The sequence below is a fragment of the Seriola dumerili genome, unplaced genomic scaffold (genome assembly GCF_002260705.1).
Source record: "Seriola dumerili isolate Sdu_G_001 unplaced genomic scaffold, Sdu_1.0 BDQW01000331.1, whole genome shotgun sequence".
Lineage (NCBI taxonomy): Eukaryota > Metazoa > Chordata > Actinopteri > Carangiformes > Carangidae > Seriola > Seriola dumerili.
Genome location: NW_019174586.1, coordinates 2,344,436 through 2,359,023, shown reverse-complemented (window position 1 = coordinate 2,359,023; position 14,588 = coordinate 2,344,436). Strand labels below are relative to the sequence as shown.

The 14,588-nt window shown below is 40.9% G+C and overlaps 1 protein-coding gene across 3 annotated transcripts; it reads left to right on the top strand.

Annotated features, from left to right (window-relative positions):
• Positions 1–270: 270 nt before the first annotated feature.
• ganab (glucosidase II alpha subunit) lies at positions 271–13,682 on the top strand. Of its 3 annotated transcripts, none has more exons than XM_022759962.1 (25): positions 271–305; positions 1,144–1,245; positions 1,363–1,471; positions 1,954–2,081; positions 2,979–3,158; positions 3,314–3,379; positions 4,681–4,738; positions 4,863–4,944; positions 5,128–5,224; positions 5,363–5,543; positions 5,716–5,869; positions 6,166–6,401; positions 6,532–6,658; positions 6,864–6,943; positions 7,181–7,321; positions 7,775–7,871; positions 8,188–8,289; positions 8,863–9,106; positions 9,639–9,703; positions 9,999–10,075; positions 10,295–10,369; positions 10,534–10,647; positions 10,773–10,882; positions 11,133–11,233; positions 11,994–13,682. In XM_022759962.1, the coding sequence occupies exons 1-25, from the start codon at positions 286–288 to the stop codon at positions 12,101–12,103; spliced, it is 2,856 nt and encodes a 951-aa protein (XP_022615683.1). In that variant the 5' UTR covers positions 271–285; the 3' UTR covers positions 12,104–13,682. The 3 variants fall into 3 exon arrangements, with proteins under 3 accessions (XP_022615683.1, XP_022615686.1, XP_022615684.1); XM_022759963.1 differs by lacking the exon at positions 271–305 and adding an exon at positions 376–551; XM_022759965.1 differs by lacking the exon at positions 3,314–3,379 and having other exon boundaries at positions 11,994–13,681.
• The last annotated feature ends 906 nt before the right edge of the window (positions 13,683–14,588 follow it).

The following is a 14,588-nucleotide window of genomic DNA, read 5'->3' as shown; positions in this document are numbered from 1 at the left end:
GATTTATTGCAGGGCTGTTGTGCTGGATTGCATTAGATTGTACACGTGTTTCCGCAGCTTGAACGTTGCATTGGTCGGAAGTCATTCCAGTGTGAGCGCTGGGACAAATCTGGGACAAATGTGTGCACTTCTCTGACTGGAGCTTGGAGATGACGTGTCATCTATTCATACGAAGTTTTTCTCTTTTTTTTCAACAAATATTTCGTTGCGTTGTGGTGACTCTTCCTTTTTAACGATCTTTGTTGCGGAGTGAAATGGGCGGAGTTAAGCGGGAGCATAATCAAGATGGCCTCCTTCACTGAGAGGTAAGACAAAGCAGTTCCGGTCTTTCATCGTGAATTTATCGTTTGTTTGATACATTATCAGTGCGGGGGAAACCGGAGATTATCACCCCGGCTGCACACTCGGTAAACGGGTCAGCAGATTTTTTTGTTTTGGGGTTTAACGGTCGATAGGAAGGAAATCATACCGGAGAAGTCGAGATCCCCCTCAATTGAATTAGCGGTTTGACAGGCAGTCTGTTAGCACGATATCCTGAAGTATCCAAAGAGGTAAATAACGACAACAACGCTATCAGATAATCGGGTGTTACTTCGCCCATAAAAGACTAATGCACTATTGTTGCCACGTAAATAATTAGTGCCTGTGTTTAGTTGCAATTTTACATAATTTAATTCCTATTGCCTGCGAGCTAGCGCGCATTAGCCGATACGTTAGCTAATGCTGTCTCTTGGCATCATGTCAAACACATCACATCGCCCGGCTCTAACAGGAGTATGAGGCCTGGGAATTAGTCTCTGTATGCAGACTCAGAGTATAAAATGAAAAACGGTACTCTGGACAGTCTGTTAAATGTTAATATATGCACAGTGTGGCTGCAGCAGGATGAGGAAACGGGAAATGGTTTAATTAGCTGACTGACATTTTTCTGGCGCTGCCTTTCACTGGAAGACATGTTCTACCTCCATAGTGGGATCAAAGTCCGGGTGTGTGCTTGTCACTGTGTGTTTTTGTGTAACTCCTATATACGGGCTGTAGTTTGGCTCGGGTATTGCTCAATCAAATGTGACTTAATGAATTGGAAAGGTGACTTTCAGCCAAACCATCTTAAAGCTTATGCTGTCTCCTTGATTTTCTTTGTAGGATGGCACCTGTCTTGGTGCTGTGGATGGCTGTGTGCCTCAGTGGGACGTGGGCTGTGGACAAGGGCAACTTCAAGACCTGTGACCAGAGTGCCTTCTGCAAGTGAGTGCAAGATGGAGAAAACAATAATACTTCACTTGTTTAAAGTTAGTTTTGCTGGGGGTAAAAAAACAACAAAATTAACATGGTTACTGACACTTGGTTTTAAATTTTAAACAGGCGTCAGCGAGCGTTGAAGCCTGGTGAGTCTCCCTATCGAGCTCTGCTGGAGACCATGGAGCTGACCAACACCAGACTCACCCTGCAGCTCATCAATGACAACAACAAGGTGAATCACACATAAAAACGACTCAGGAAGCAGTGGGCCAGTGGGATAACGCACTTAATGTTTAACATCAAGTCTTGCAAGGTGTCTTCTTTTGGAAGTTACCCTCCTCTCAAAAGTTCCCACAGTGTAATAAATCACAAACTCCTCACGTTTTTGAAGTGTCAGCTGAAAGCGAAACAGGTCCACAGTGGATATTCAGCCCATTTCCCAGAATGACCTCTCTGCTTACTAAAACTTCAGTAAACGTTGACATAGTGTCATTAGAGCACCAGTTACCAGTTTTCCTTTTCCTTGTGGTATCAAATGCCTAACATGACAAACTAAGTGTTATGCAGAAAAAAACTGTCTCTTTGCTGAACCCATTTGCCAACTGCTGCTTTAGTGTTTATCAGATAATAATGGAATTCCTCTGTACCCTCCTTTGCTTCTCCTGAATCTTTACCCGCTCCCCTTCTGCCCCCCTCTCTGTGTTTGGCTCTCAGGTGCGTCTGCTGCTCGAGCTCTACCGTCTCCAGGGAAACATAACAAGGGTTAAGATTAACGAGCTGAAGCCGCTGAAGCCTCGCTATGAGGTCCCAGACGTGCTCATCAGGGAGCCACCTACTGAGCCGTAAGTCTCCCATTGGAGTTACTAACTCTGTGGTGTGAGTGGGTAGGTGGAGGTTTCTAACGTTACAGAGTTAAACTAAAACAGGCAAAATTAATAATTTCTATCTGTAGTCCTGCCATTGTCAATTTCATTAATGCAGCCAAAAACCACACATTTCTCCTACACCTTCCATTTTGATGGGGAAAATAGGGGAGCATAGAGCGCTTTCAATATGAAGAGAGAGAATGATAATGTACCTTTTTTATTTGACATGTCACAGTAGGAGAAACTCAGTCATAAACAAAAGTCAGTGATGGCTGAATTCCATTTAGCTGCCTCATTTTCAAGGTCCTGGTGTTGTGCATGTTGGCTCACTGTCACACTGTTATGACTTACTTACTGGGACACTTGAATGCAACAGAGCCATCATTAATGTTACTCACATCAAGGTTTTCCTTCTATGACAAATCAAAACGTCGGCATATGAAGTAAATGAATACCTCCTAATAAAGTAACTCACAGGGAGATGGATGGAAACAAAAATGTGCTCTACTGTATAAGTTGAGGCATGTACCCCTGGTGCATAATTCAACTGTGAAGATGGCAGGAATGTGAGAACTGAAACTCTGAATATAAATTCTTCCTCTGAAACAAAAGAGGCCACTTGAAAAAGAGCCAGCCTATTCATATAATTGCTTTCTGGCTTTATCTCTCACAATCATTTGAAACTTCTAACCTTGAAGTTTGGTTTGGCCTCAGTAGAGTATAATAACAGTCTAGAGTAGATAATAGACTTATGATAAAAGACAGCTCTAATTGAGTTCTTTTAGTTTTTGTCTTCACTTCTCTTTTACAAAGCTAAATCCTCTCTTGACCCTGATTTCCTCCCTCCCTCCCTCCCTCCCCTCTCTGCCTCAGTCTGTCTCTCTTGTCTCAAGACGAGAACGGGGTGGTGCTGTCCCTGGGCGCGGAGTCTCAGAGGGTCATCGTCAGTGCCCGACCCTTCCGACTGGACATCATGGAGGGACGTGAAGTGCTGATGTCGTTGAACTCGCGCGGCCTGCTGGCCTTTGAGCACCTGAGGATGCGCAAGGACACGTGAGAAACCACGCATTCTTACAAATACCAGCCCTCTCTTTTAATCCACGTTCTCACTCAGTGGATGATTTCTATTTTTGTTCCCATGAAATGGTTTGTTTTTTGAGTATTGTCTCTGACTCGTTGTTCTGTCCTCTTCTCCCTTATCATCCTAGTTTCTCCTATAAAGTAACTAGCACAGTGGCTAGCGTGTGGGATAATATCAAGAGGGTATTCACTAGGTAAAGACCCTTAAGATTTGTAAGTGTGTATTCTGTTCCTTGTGCCAATGCTGCCAATAGTGACATAAAATATAGGGAATCCCATCACACTACGTTCTGTATCTACCCTCAAATGTGACTGAGCGTGAAAGAGAGCAGTGTGGGTGAGTGTGTGCATGGCGTTGTTTGATTTGATCCAGAATTAAGGCGCTCAGTATCGCCCTGACTGTTATCATCATTGTATTTTTGAAGGATAATTTAGATACTGACAGAAAATATGGATGTTGATTTTTTTTTTCATTTTATTTCATGAAACAAAAAAAATCATCCTGATCATCAGAAAACACGTTCACTGGGAGATTATACTGTAGGGTCTGCTGATTTTACTGTACACCACTGTCTTGTCAGATCAGTGTCTGATTAACTAAATCATACCTCTAGTGTCACTTCAGCAGCTCGTCTGATAAACTGATCTAACCCTGCAACTGCATGACCGACTGGGTCTCTTGACTAGTTATGTTGACTGTAATTATTTGTCACGCTTGCTCAGTTTCCAGAGAGAACTAACCGCAGTAGTTGAAAAGCGATGTATTTCTGACTTCGCACATAGCTAGTCTGTGTCCCACCAGATAGCTTTTGCCTTATTTGCAGGCATCGCTGCTCACTTCCCAAACCCAACAGCAACATCTCTCTTTGTGGTTATGCTTGTGTTTGTATTTTTGTGTTTTCTAGGTGTAAGAATTTCCTTAATTTGGGAACAATTTACCTCAGAACACAGTGCTTCTTTTGAGATCAAAAGTAAACAAATCTTTGTCACCACTGTGTCTTGCATGTGTGCTGCTGCAGATCATGCACTTCCACAGCTGAGTGTGACTACCAAAAGTTCTTTGCAGTTCAGGGCTTGTGTGAAGGGGTCTTTGGTGATACACCATGGCCTGGATTACACCTTGGTATATGTCGGATCCACTGGGTATCAGTTGGTACTTTTTTAAGGAGCCTTGTAGGTGTAGGCCTCTCGAGCTCCTGTCCCATGATGCCTAGCTTGAAATAGCCACAAGGTAGGGAGTTGCTCAGTCCCCTTTGTCATTAAAGTTAAGTCATTCATCACCTTGTAGAGTACTTGTTATTTTTCAGTGTGGAATCAGGGGACAGTCACCAACCTCCCTGTTTTTATGTCCTTTTCCTTTTTATCATAGTTTAATTATACTCCCATATATTGTCCCTCTTCACAAGACGGTGTGATTCTGTCAAAGTGACACATCTGTCTTTTTCCTGTATTCCCCCTCCCCAACTCACCTTCCATTCTCCGTGCCATGGAGCAGTCAGGCAGACCCGGAGGCCGAGAAGAAAGAAGAGGCTGATCCGGCTAATCAGGCTGAGGTACTCGCTACACTACAGCACAATTTATTTTCCTCTTTATTTTATTTTAAAGACACCATTTTTACACTGTCTCCCAGCCTCAGTCTCCTCCTGTAAATTACTGTTCTTTCTTTTCGCCTGCCAGGCAGCAAAGGAAGAGGAAGAGAAAGTAGAAGACGGGATGTGGGAGGAAACATTTAAATCGCACTCGGACAGCAAACCTAATGGTAAGTCATACTTATATTTTCAGTTACGGGTCATTTTGGTGTAATTACCGGTACCATATTATGTACCATAGATGTTTTTCAGATCAACTAAATGACAAATGTAGAAATCTCAGCTTTAAAATTGCTCTGACCATTTTTACTTTGCCGCCCCCTGAATGATTATTGGTTATTCTCACCCCACAGGTCCATCTGCTGTTAGTTTAGACTTTTCATTGCCAGGTGTGGAACATGTATACGGCATCCCCGAACACGCAGACACCCTCAGGCTCAAAACAACAGAGTAAGTGGCAACAGCAAGTCATATTTCACATTCAAAATGTAGTTTGACTTTTCTTCCACATTGGGTGGTACATGCACAGTTGTTAGTATAGTCTTCACTGCACTGAATCAAGCCGACATGTGTGTTTGTGCATTCCAGCAATGGAGATCCATATCGGCTCTACAACCTGGATGTGTTCCAGTATGAGCTGTATAATCCTATGGCCCTGTACGGGGCCGTCCCAGTTATGTTGGCCCACAATGCCCAGCGGACCACAGGCATCTTCTGGCTCAATGCTGCTGAAACCTGGGTGGACATTAGCTCCAACACAGCTGGAAAGGTATGTCTTTTTCACTGCAGAAACTTTTTCAGGAGCAAATGAACTTCACCTGCATTTGGACTGCATGAATTTAATTCCAGTTTTACTTTTTGGATCATAGTTTGTTTTAAGGGCCATGATGACTGTCTGATGTAGAATATCACAGTCCTTTATTCACTTGCTCTCTCCCCAGACGGTGTTTGGAAAAATGCTGGATTATGTTCAGGGCTCCAGTGAGACTCCACAGACGGATGTGCGTTGGATCTCTGAAAGCGGCATCATCGATGTCTTCATTATGCTTGGACCAACACCCAAAGATGTCTTCTCTCAGTATGCCTCTCTTACAGGTAGGAAGATGGATGACTGGCCATTTACATGAAGGCTCAGTTCTTTACCTCCTTTTCAATGTAGCACTTTCTTCTTTTCAACATGTTCCTCATACTGAAGTTATTTTATTTAATGGTGGTTCAGGCATTTCACACAAAGGCATTGGCTCCAGTTTTAACAAACCATGTAGTTATTTCATGTAGTTAATTTATATTAAATTAAATGTTTTACTGCCTGATATCAGGTTTTCACTGACATCCTCCGTCTCACCTTCTCTCCTGTCGTTGTCTTACCTACTTCTCATGTTGTCCTTCAGGCACCCAGTCCTTCCCTCCCTTGACTTCCCTGGGCTACCACCAGTGCCGCTGGAACTACAATGACCAGGAAGACGTGCAGTCAGTGGATGCAGGCTTTGACGAGCACGACATTCCCTATGACTTCATCTGGCTTGATATTGAGCACACAGATGGGAAGCGCTATTTCACCTGGGATCCACACAAGTTTGCGACACCAAAGGAAATGCTGCAGGGTCTCATGGACAAGAAACGCAAGGTACAGATGATAAATAATCCAGCATCAGTGTACCAGCAGACAGTGTTAGGATCCACATCATGGGTTTTCCTGCCAGAGGTTTTTACACTTTCTGCTCAATTTCTTTCTCAAAATTTTTTTTTTTTTATAGATGGTGGCCATTGTGGATCCTCATATCAAAGTAGACAGCAACTACAAGATCCATAATGAAATCCGTTCGCGGGGTTTCTATATCAAGAATAAAGATGGTGGAGACTACGAGGGCTGGTGCTGGCCTGGTAAGTCTAAATCAATCACCAGAAAATGTATAGAAAATGCTTTTGTGAAAACACTTTAAGAGCTATACTTTATGAACTTTAAAGTTATATGTAAGTTTAGCCATCTTCATTATCAAGATCAAAACCTTCATTCTGACAATTCATATTTGTATCACATTCTTTTCTGTTCTGCCTCTCTCCCCTGGGAACGAATGATGTGCTTTAGGTAGCGCCGGCTATCCAGACTTTACCCGTGCAGACATGAGGGCCTGGTGGGCCAGCATGTTCGCCTACGATCAGTATGAGGTGAGCCTCGAGGAGATTTCTTGATGACATCGAGATACTGAAGATTTAGCGTGCTAGCTGTTGCTCTGTGTGCCAGCTTTCTGTGAGACAAGACAATTATTGAAGAACACTCTCTGACAAGCATGACCCCCGATAATTTCTTTTAAAACCTTTCGTTTAACTACCAAGTGTCACAGGCTCTTTCTCTGGTCGGCCTGGCCTCAAGATTTACATCCACAATCTCTGTCCACTCTCCAGGGTTCCATGGAGAACCTGTACACGTGGAACGACATGAATGAGCCGTCAGTCTTTAATGGGCCAGAGGTCACAATGCACAAGGATGCAATGCATGGAGCCTGGGAGCACCGTGATGTGCACAACACCTATGGCTTCTATGTGGTGAGCGCATGCAATTCTTCTGTGGCTTTGTCTGTTGAACGTTTTTCTGAACTCAGAATAATTTAGACTTTGTGTTTCATCCTCGTGTTTTTTAGTCTGGTTGAGTATTCATGCATGAATGTAAGTAATGTTATGTAAGTGTAAGAGATGAACATGAATCAATGTATCAGCAAAATGAAATGACCTGTAGCCATTAAATAACTCTGGACAGGTGAAAATATATTACTGTACTTTTCCTTGATGTTCTGATACCATTTTCCTACAGAGGGAATGAAATATTTTTTTAAATAGTAGTCAAGTAGTAGTCTTTGAGATATGATTATACTGTACATTGTTCACAAACTTCTTTCAAAGAGACTCAAAGTATGATTTAACAATCAGATGATGTTGGTTAAAATACCCCTGCAAATTACCCACTGTGCCTCACTGATTTTGTATGTATACAACCTGCAGCAAATGGCCACAGCGGAGGGTCTGATCCAGAGGTCGGGAGGAGTTGAGCGACCGTTTGTTCTGACTAGAGCCTTCTTTGCTGGGTCACAACGCTACGGTGAGCCCCTTACTGCTTTTTACTATTCATTCTAAACGCAACCTCAAATCACTTTACTCTAATCCTGGGAACAATGAAAATTTGCCATCGCACATTTAATAATTCTCTTGTGCTGATTACAGTCATCTTTGTTTATGTTCATTGTTTGCTGGATCAAACTACACTTTCAGTTTAGTCCAGATTTAATAAGGTTTTTTTTAATAATAATAATAATGATCTGAATTTATAATTTACTAGTACTTTAATGACACTAGATTAAAGCTTACTATCGAAAACAAATTCCATTAATACCAAGAATTTGTTATTCTGTCTGCAGGTGCTGTGTGGACAGGAGATAATGCTGCTGAGTGGGACCATCTGAAGATCTCTATCCCCATGTGTCTGAGTCTGGGCCTGGTTGGAATCTCTTTCTGCGGTGGTGAGTATTATCTGGTAGTTTGTCCCTTTGGTCAGTGTAAAATGACCAACTTGTTTTGAAGAACAAAATATTAAGATTATTTCGGTTGGCTTTTTTAAATCGTTCGATTTTGTTTGTGTGAGCAATTTTTAGGTTTCAGGTTTCAGGGGGAAAATTCTTGTGTTAAAATCTGTTTTCTGAATTAATTTGACATGGGCACAGATCTCCCCAGAGTGTTTGTTTTATGTTGTCATGGAAACACCTACTGACAAACTGCATGACGTGTTACCATGGTGATAGCACAGATTTTCTGTGTAATCTAGCTGCAGTTATGTTGAACAGTTATGCTGCCCGTATGTGTCATGTACTGAGAGTTTGAAACTTCATTCATGATCAGATCAGTTGTTTTATGACACTGCACCTGCATTTAAAAAAAACAAAAAAACAAACTGATTTGATAAAAGAAATGCACACTTTCCCTTTCAGGTCTATTCATAATCTCAAAAAAAAATACAAGATCTTAAGTGGATGTTGTGTCTGTTTTGACCTCTGTCAGCCCAGACTTGCCTAACATTTACCCCCTCCATCTCACAGCTGATGTTGGTGGCTTCTTCAAGTCCCCGAGCACTGAGCTGCTGGTGCGTTGGTACCAGACGGGGGCGTATCAACCGTTCTTCAGGGCACACGCCCACCTGGACACCCCCCGCCGCGAGCCCTGGCTGTTTGGTCCAGAAAACACAGCGCTGATCCGTGAAGCGGTGCGCCAGCGCTACACCCTCATGCCCTACTGGTACCAGCAATTCTACCAGGCACACCGCACTGGACAGCCCGTCATGAGGTGAGGACAGGGCAGGGAAGACTGTGTGTTTGTGTCTCTTTCATGATAACTTGCCTGTAGCTGAAAATCAGCAACAAAATGGCAGAGTTTTAGTTGAATCCATCAAATCCAGATGTAAGTACTTGCTTGGTTTAGGTGTCTAACTAGAGAATATTTTCCTCTGGCTTTTTGATGTAGCCTCACGCGACCATCCTATTTCTGTCGATAATAATGATGAAGTTAAGCCTTTGCCATTAAATCTCAAAGTAGATATTTTCTCATGTTTATGATTAATGAATAAAAAGTAATGACGTAAAAGCTGTATTTACATAATTTGGAATAGAAAATACTCTGGCACACTGACAAATGTACACAAAGAAATATAAAATCCAAACATCTGTTCTTTAATCTGAATTATATTTGTGCACAATATTCCATTACACTAAATAATTGTGTAATTATCTTGTCAGTAAGTGTGAAAATGTTGGTCACGCTCACCCAGAGGATTCCTTGATGTTACTCTGCTCTGCTCACATGTGCATCTCTGTTGTAGACCACTGTGGGTGGAGTATCCTCAGGATCCTGCTACTTTTGCTCTGGATGACGAGTTCTTGATCGGTAAGAAACAAAACTCAAAAACTTGGGTTTTCTTTAACTGGAAATTTCTGTTGCCTCCAATTATCGATGATCAAATTAAATGACACTCTCCAGCTCAGTGCACACAAATAACATGTTGCATGTGTTGCAACATAATGTTGGCATGTGTTAGGTCTGAATCAGGCCTGTTTGCTGTGAGAACAGCTGAGGTACAAGAGGACAAACCATAACTAAAACTTGAAATCAGTGATGACGGTGAAGCAGACATGGTTCAAAAGGGTTACATTTCCATTGAAGTTACTTAACTCTGCTGCAGGGAGAGATTTGTTGGTGCACCCAGTGACTGAGGAGGGAGCCAGGGGAGTCACCGCCTACCTGCCTGGTAAAGACGAGGTAAGAGGTGGAAACAAGAGTTTAAATGCATCTTAAAGTTACTGCATCATTCTGGTGTCTTCAGGCAGAACTTCAGTGTTCATCTCAATGATTGTGGTGAAAAGTCTTTTTTTTTTTTTTTTTTTTTTTTTTTTTTTTATAGGACATTGTGTCAATAACATGTCTGCAGATTTGGCTGTTCTTGTTATTAGTCAAGCTTTTTTTATGTGTGTTCCTCAGGTCTGGTTTGATGTCCACACCTTCCAGAAGCACAACGGGGCCCAGAATCTTTACATCCCTGTCACCATGAGTTCTGTAAGACACACACAGAGATGTACATAGTACTGTCATACAGCACTACGTCTGTGTGAAATGATGTGGCGATAATTTACACATACATTAGAAGGCCCTCCACATCCTTTAATAGTTAGTATTTTCTCTCATTTCTCTGGTTTTAACATGAAGCCTTCTGTCTTTAGATCCCAGTTTTCCAGCGCGGTGGCTCCATTATTCCCAGGAAGCTTCGAGTTCGCAGGTCCTCCTCCTGCATGGAGCACGATCCTTACACTCTATATGTGGCTCTTAACCCGCAGGTAACTCAAGTGTACACACTCTGCTGCCAGTTCCAAGACACAACTGTCAACTGCTGCTATTTTGACATGCTGCGTACCAAGTAGCAAATTGTCATGTTTGAAGTTTTGTCCTCTTTGTCTGACAGAGAAAAGCAGAGGGTGAGCTCTACATTGACGACGGCCACACGTTCAACTATGAAAAGAAGGAGTTCATCCACAGGAGGCTGTCCTTCGCCAACAACATCCTCTCTTCTGTGTGAGTGATAAATATGCTCTGTTTCAGTTCAGTAGTAAACACTGCTTTGTTATTCCACAAAACATAAAGACACAAAAGCACAGTAAGAGAACTGAAGACAGATGCTGGTTTCTGGTGATAATGGCAAAGAAAAACAGCACTTCATCTCATCTCTATTCTCATTGTCGCTGAGTTGTGTGAACTATTACTAGGAACTAATCTTTGTATTGTAATACCTACCATGACCACCATGTCTCTGCTTGGTCCACAGTAACCTGGCTCCAGATGCCCAGTTTACTACCCGCTCCTGGATTGAACGCATTGTCATACTGGGAGCCAGTAAACCCAGCAAGGTTACCCTTAAAGCTGCTGGTGAGTCCTATACGCATAATTTCTGATGGTTTTCTAATAGTTAAGGTAGCGTGGAACTGAATCTACCTTTCTTTTTATTTTAATGTCATTCTCTATGTAGAATGTGTTGGTCTTTGCAGTGTTGCAAACAACCAGGTGATGTTGTAACTAATCCAACACCACTGTTATTGGAGTGCCAATCCAATAACACTTGCATTCCAACTGGTGTTGGTGTGAAAATCTGTTAATATAGGTGGCTTCTTGGCTTCTCGGGATTTAAGAATTCATGTGCCAACACGCTAACTAATGCCAAAACTCACTTCCCCAAATTGTAGTAGCTATTGTTTTTGCTCAGCCTTTGAGCTGAAACACAACTAAACTTTGTCTGGACTTTCATACTTCAAAAGCTGATGATATTTCTGTGGTGTGTAAAGGTTTTCTGCAACCACAGGGAAGGTTTTCCTGTGGTTGCAGAAAACCTTTACACTAAATTATACCACAGAAATGTCATCAGCTTTGAAGTATGAAAGTAACAGGAAAACAGGAAAGGCTTTTCTGTGGGTGCTGTTTCCTGTGGGTGCTGTTTTCTGACTGAGCCAAATCAAGTTGCACCCTCAGGATTACAAAGATCTTATTATCCCATGTTTTTTTTTTTTTTTTTTTTTTTAATTTTTAAAGATTGTCTGAATGAAAAATAAGAGATTTTACATTTTGGATGAGAATCTATCTGCTTTCTCTAATGTCTGCTTTGTCTAATACTTTCTCCTTCTTCCTTTTGCAGATGGTCAAGAGAGCCAGATAGAGTTTGATTTTGACGCCTCCATGTCTGTGTTGACACTCCGCAAGCCTGGCATGAACTCAGGGGCAGACTGGACCGTGATGCTTCAGTAACCATGGAGACGGAAAATGAGGAGCAGGAGGAAAACATGACTGAAGTGGACTGAACAGGAGGAGAGAGGCGGGAGGGTGCTGATACTCAAGACTAACTAAAGCAAGACAGGATAACCATCATGGAAAATAAAGACAAATACACACGCACACACTCAAAGGATATCAAATACACACAATTTTCAGCCCTATACACAGACACACACAGACACCCAAATCCATGTAAACCTGTTAGTCATACTGAGCCACATAACGTCTCTGCCATGTCCCTCTTGTGTTCAGTCACACTGTAATACCTAACAAAAAGGGTTACTATTAGATAGATAATTATTTGTCACATTTTTTCAGATAGATAACTGAGCAACTCAAATTATGTCATTGTAATGAATCTTTGGGGTTAAGAAAGAAAACATTCAGGCACTTGTTTTTGTTTATGTTTTATCGTCTGCTTGGTTTTCCATCCACTCTGCCTCGGAAGAAAAATCAGATCAGTGTGGAGCCATTGTTTGCCATTTAAAATGAAGGTTCACACTCAAAGCACATGCTCCACCTGCTGGTGATTCCCTCTATATGTTTCTGACTTGAAACTCATCAGACATTCATTCCATCCCTCTTTGTAAGCCAAGCATTTCAATCAAGTGAGCTAGAGCTAGACCTTCTTTACTTGTGCCACATTTCATGTATTTGGGGATGGCTTGCCAACAATCTTCTTTGTGGCTCCGCACTAAACTTTTATCCTGCAGTTTCGTAATTTTCCTGATTCTGCAAAATGTAAAGAAGTAATCATCTTTCTCAGCAATCCCGGCCAGTTCATTCTTGTTTAGCCTCTACCATAATTCCTAAGTGATCAATTTGTGTGCATGGAATTGATTAATTATCATCGCTTCATGATAGAAGTGATGAGGTCCTTGAAATGTTGCACAGAGGGGATTATCAGCTGTTCTTTTGAACAGACTTGGCAGTGGGAATCACTTCAGGGGACTGAACCACTGACAGTGTGGATCATCCTGTTGATGTGCTTTCTTTATTTTATCAAGTTCTTTTTCCAGCATCGTTAACTAGATTATTTTTAATGCACTTGAGGATGAGTGAGAAAATAAAAGTTGTTTAGATTTTCATGTGTTACTAGTTGTCGGGACAGTCCAAGATTTCCAGTGTGTCATTTGGATCTTATTGAAGAGGTTGCATCCAAACCTCCTATCCTTAAAAGGTATTTCACTTGCATATATCCATTTAAAGCCCTCTGATTTACATGAAAATCAATCTTAAATGCACACTGAGCAGTTATAAAAATATTCAAATGATTCTCTGGAGACTCAGGTTTATGTCCCGTCTAGTCAAATCATCTGACCTTTTTTAGGGATTTTGTTGTTCTGACTTTGTTTCGTTGATTGTTTTTATGATCATAAATGTACGTTGCTGCAGTTTTGTTGGTGATGGCTTGAACTGGTGGAAATGGAAGTGAAGGAACAGACTTCAGCTGTCAATCAACATTGTCAGATGTACTTTAAAAGATGAGACCAAGTGAAAATAAAGTTGACCAAATGTAAAAGAAGCTTCTGATTATCACTGCTTTTGAGTGAATTAACTTGATAGTGTCTTTCTATATTTTATGAGTTCTTCTAGAACATCAAGACTAGATTGGACAATTGTTTAGATCTGAAAAAATCAACAATTGGTTAAACATCAAGAGTATTATCGTGTATTATTAGACTGTACAACATGAAAATGGGTCCTTAGGGAAATACACAACATATGTGTCTAATTTGTCACATTTTATATAAGTTTGTTTGATTTCTGCCAGATTTTAGGAGTACCCCTTAAAAGGAAGCGCTTAACAATTTCATTCAGTTCATATACAACTCCTTGGCTTACGTACATTTACAGTTTGTTAAACATATGAGTTTGTTTTTTGTATTTTTTACCACAGCAAATTAAACTTTTCATGCAATTAAAAAGACAGAGCTCAATTTAGTCAAATAATCCACAATAACAGCAGAATATATCGAGTTACAAATTACAAAAAAAGAATGAATAAAAAACAAAAGGAGGTACAAGAAGTTTGTACAGTGGACATTTGAAAAAATCTCGCTTGATATATATATATTTTTTCCAAATCATCAGGTTATTGGAAAAATCTGTTATGTCCAGAGGTGGAAAAAGTACTCTTCAAAAGACCTTTTAATAAAGTAAAAGTAGCAATACACAGTGAATCATAATATACTTAAAGTAGTAAAAGTAAATGTACTAATTTCACAGAATGGCTCATTTTAGATAAATGAATATTATATTATTACTGGATTATAATTGTTGAATTGTATAATTCACCACTTTAATGTTCCAGCTGATAAAGGGGAGTAATTTTAACTATTTTATACACTGTTGGGTGACTTGTGGACTCCCCAACAGAGATCAATAACGTCTTATTTTATCTTAAAATAATACCTCAGTTTTTATTTAGTTATTTTACAATAGTCTCTATTATTAA

Excerpts from the sequence above, each read along its gene's own strand:
- ganab (XM_022759962.1), top strand. The coding sequence starts at position 286 with ATGGCCTCCTTCACTGAGAG. Across the intron at positions 4,945-5,127 it reads CTCGGACAGCAAACCTAATG|GTCCATCTGCTGTTAGTTTA; the intron begins GTAAGTCATACT and ends CTCACCCCACAG. Across the intron at positions 6,944-7,180 it reads TCGCCTACGATCAGTATGAG|GGTTCCATGGAGAACCTGTA; the intron begins GTGAGCCTCGAG and ends TCCACTCTCCAG.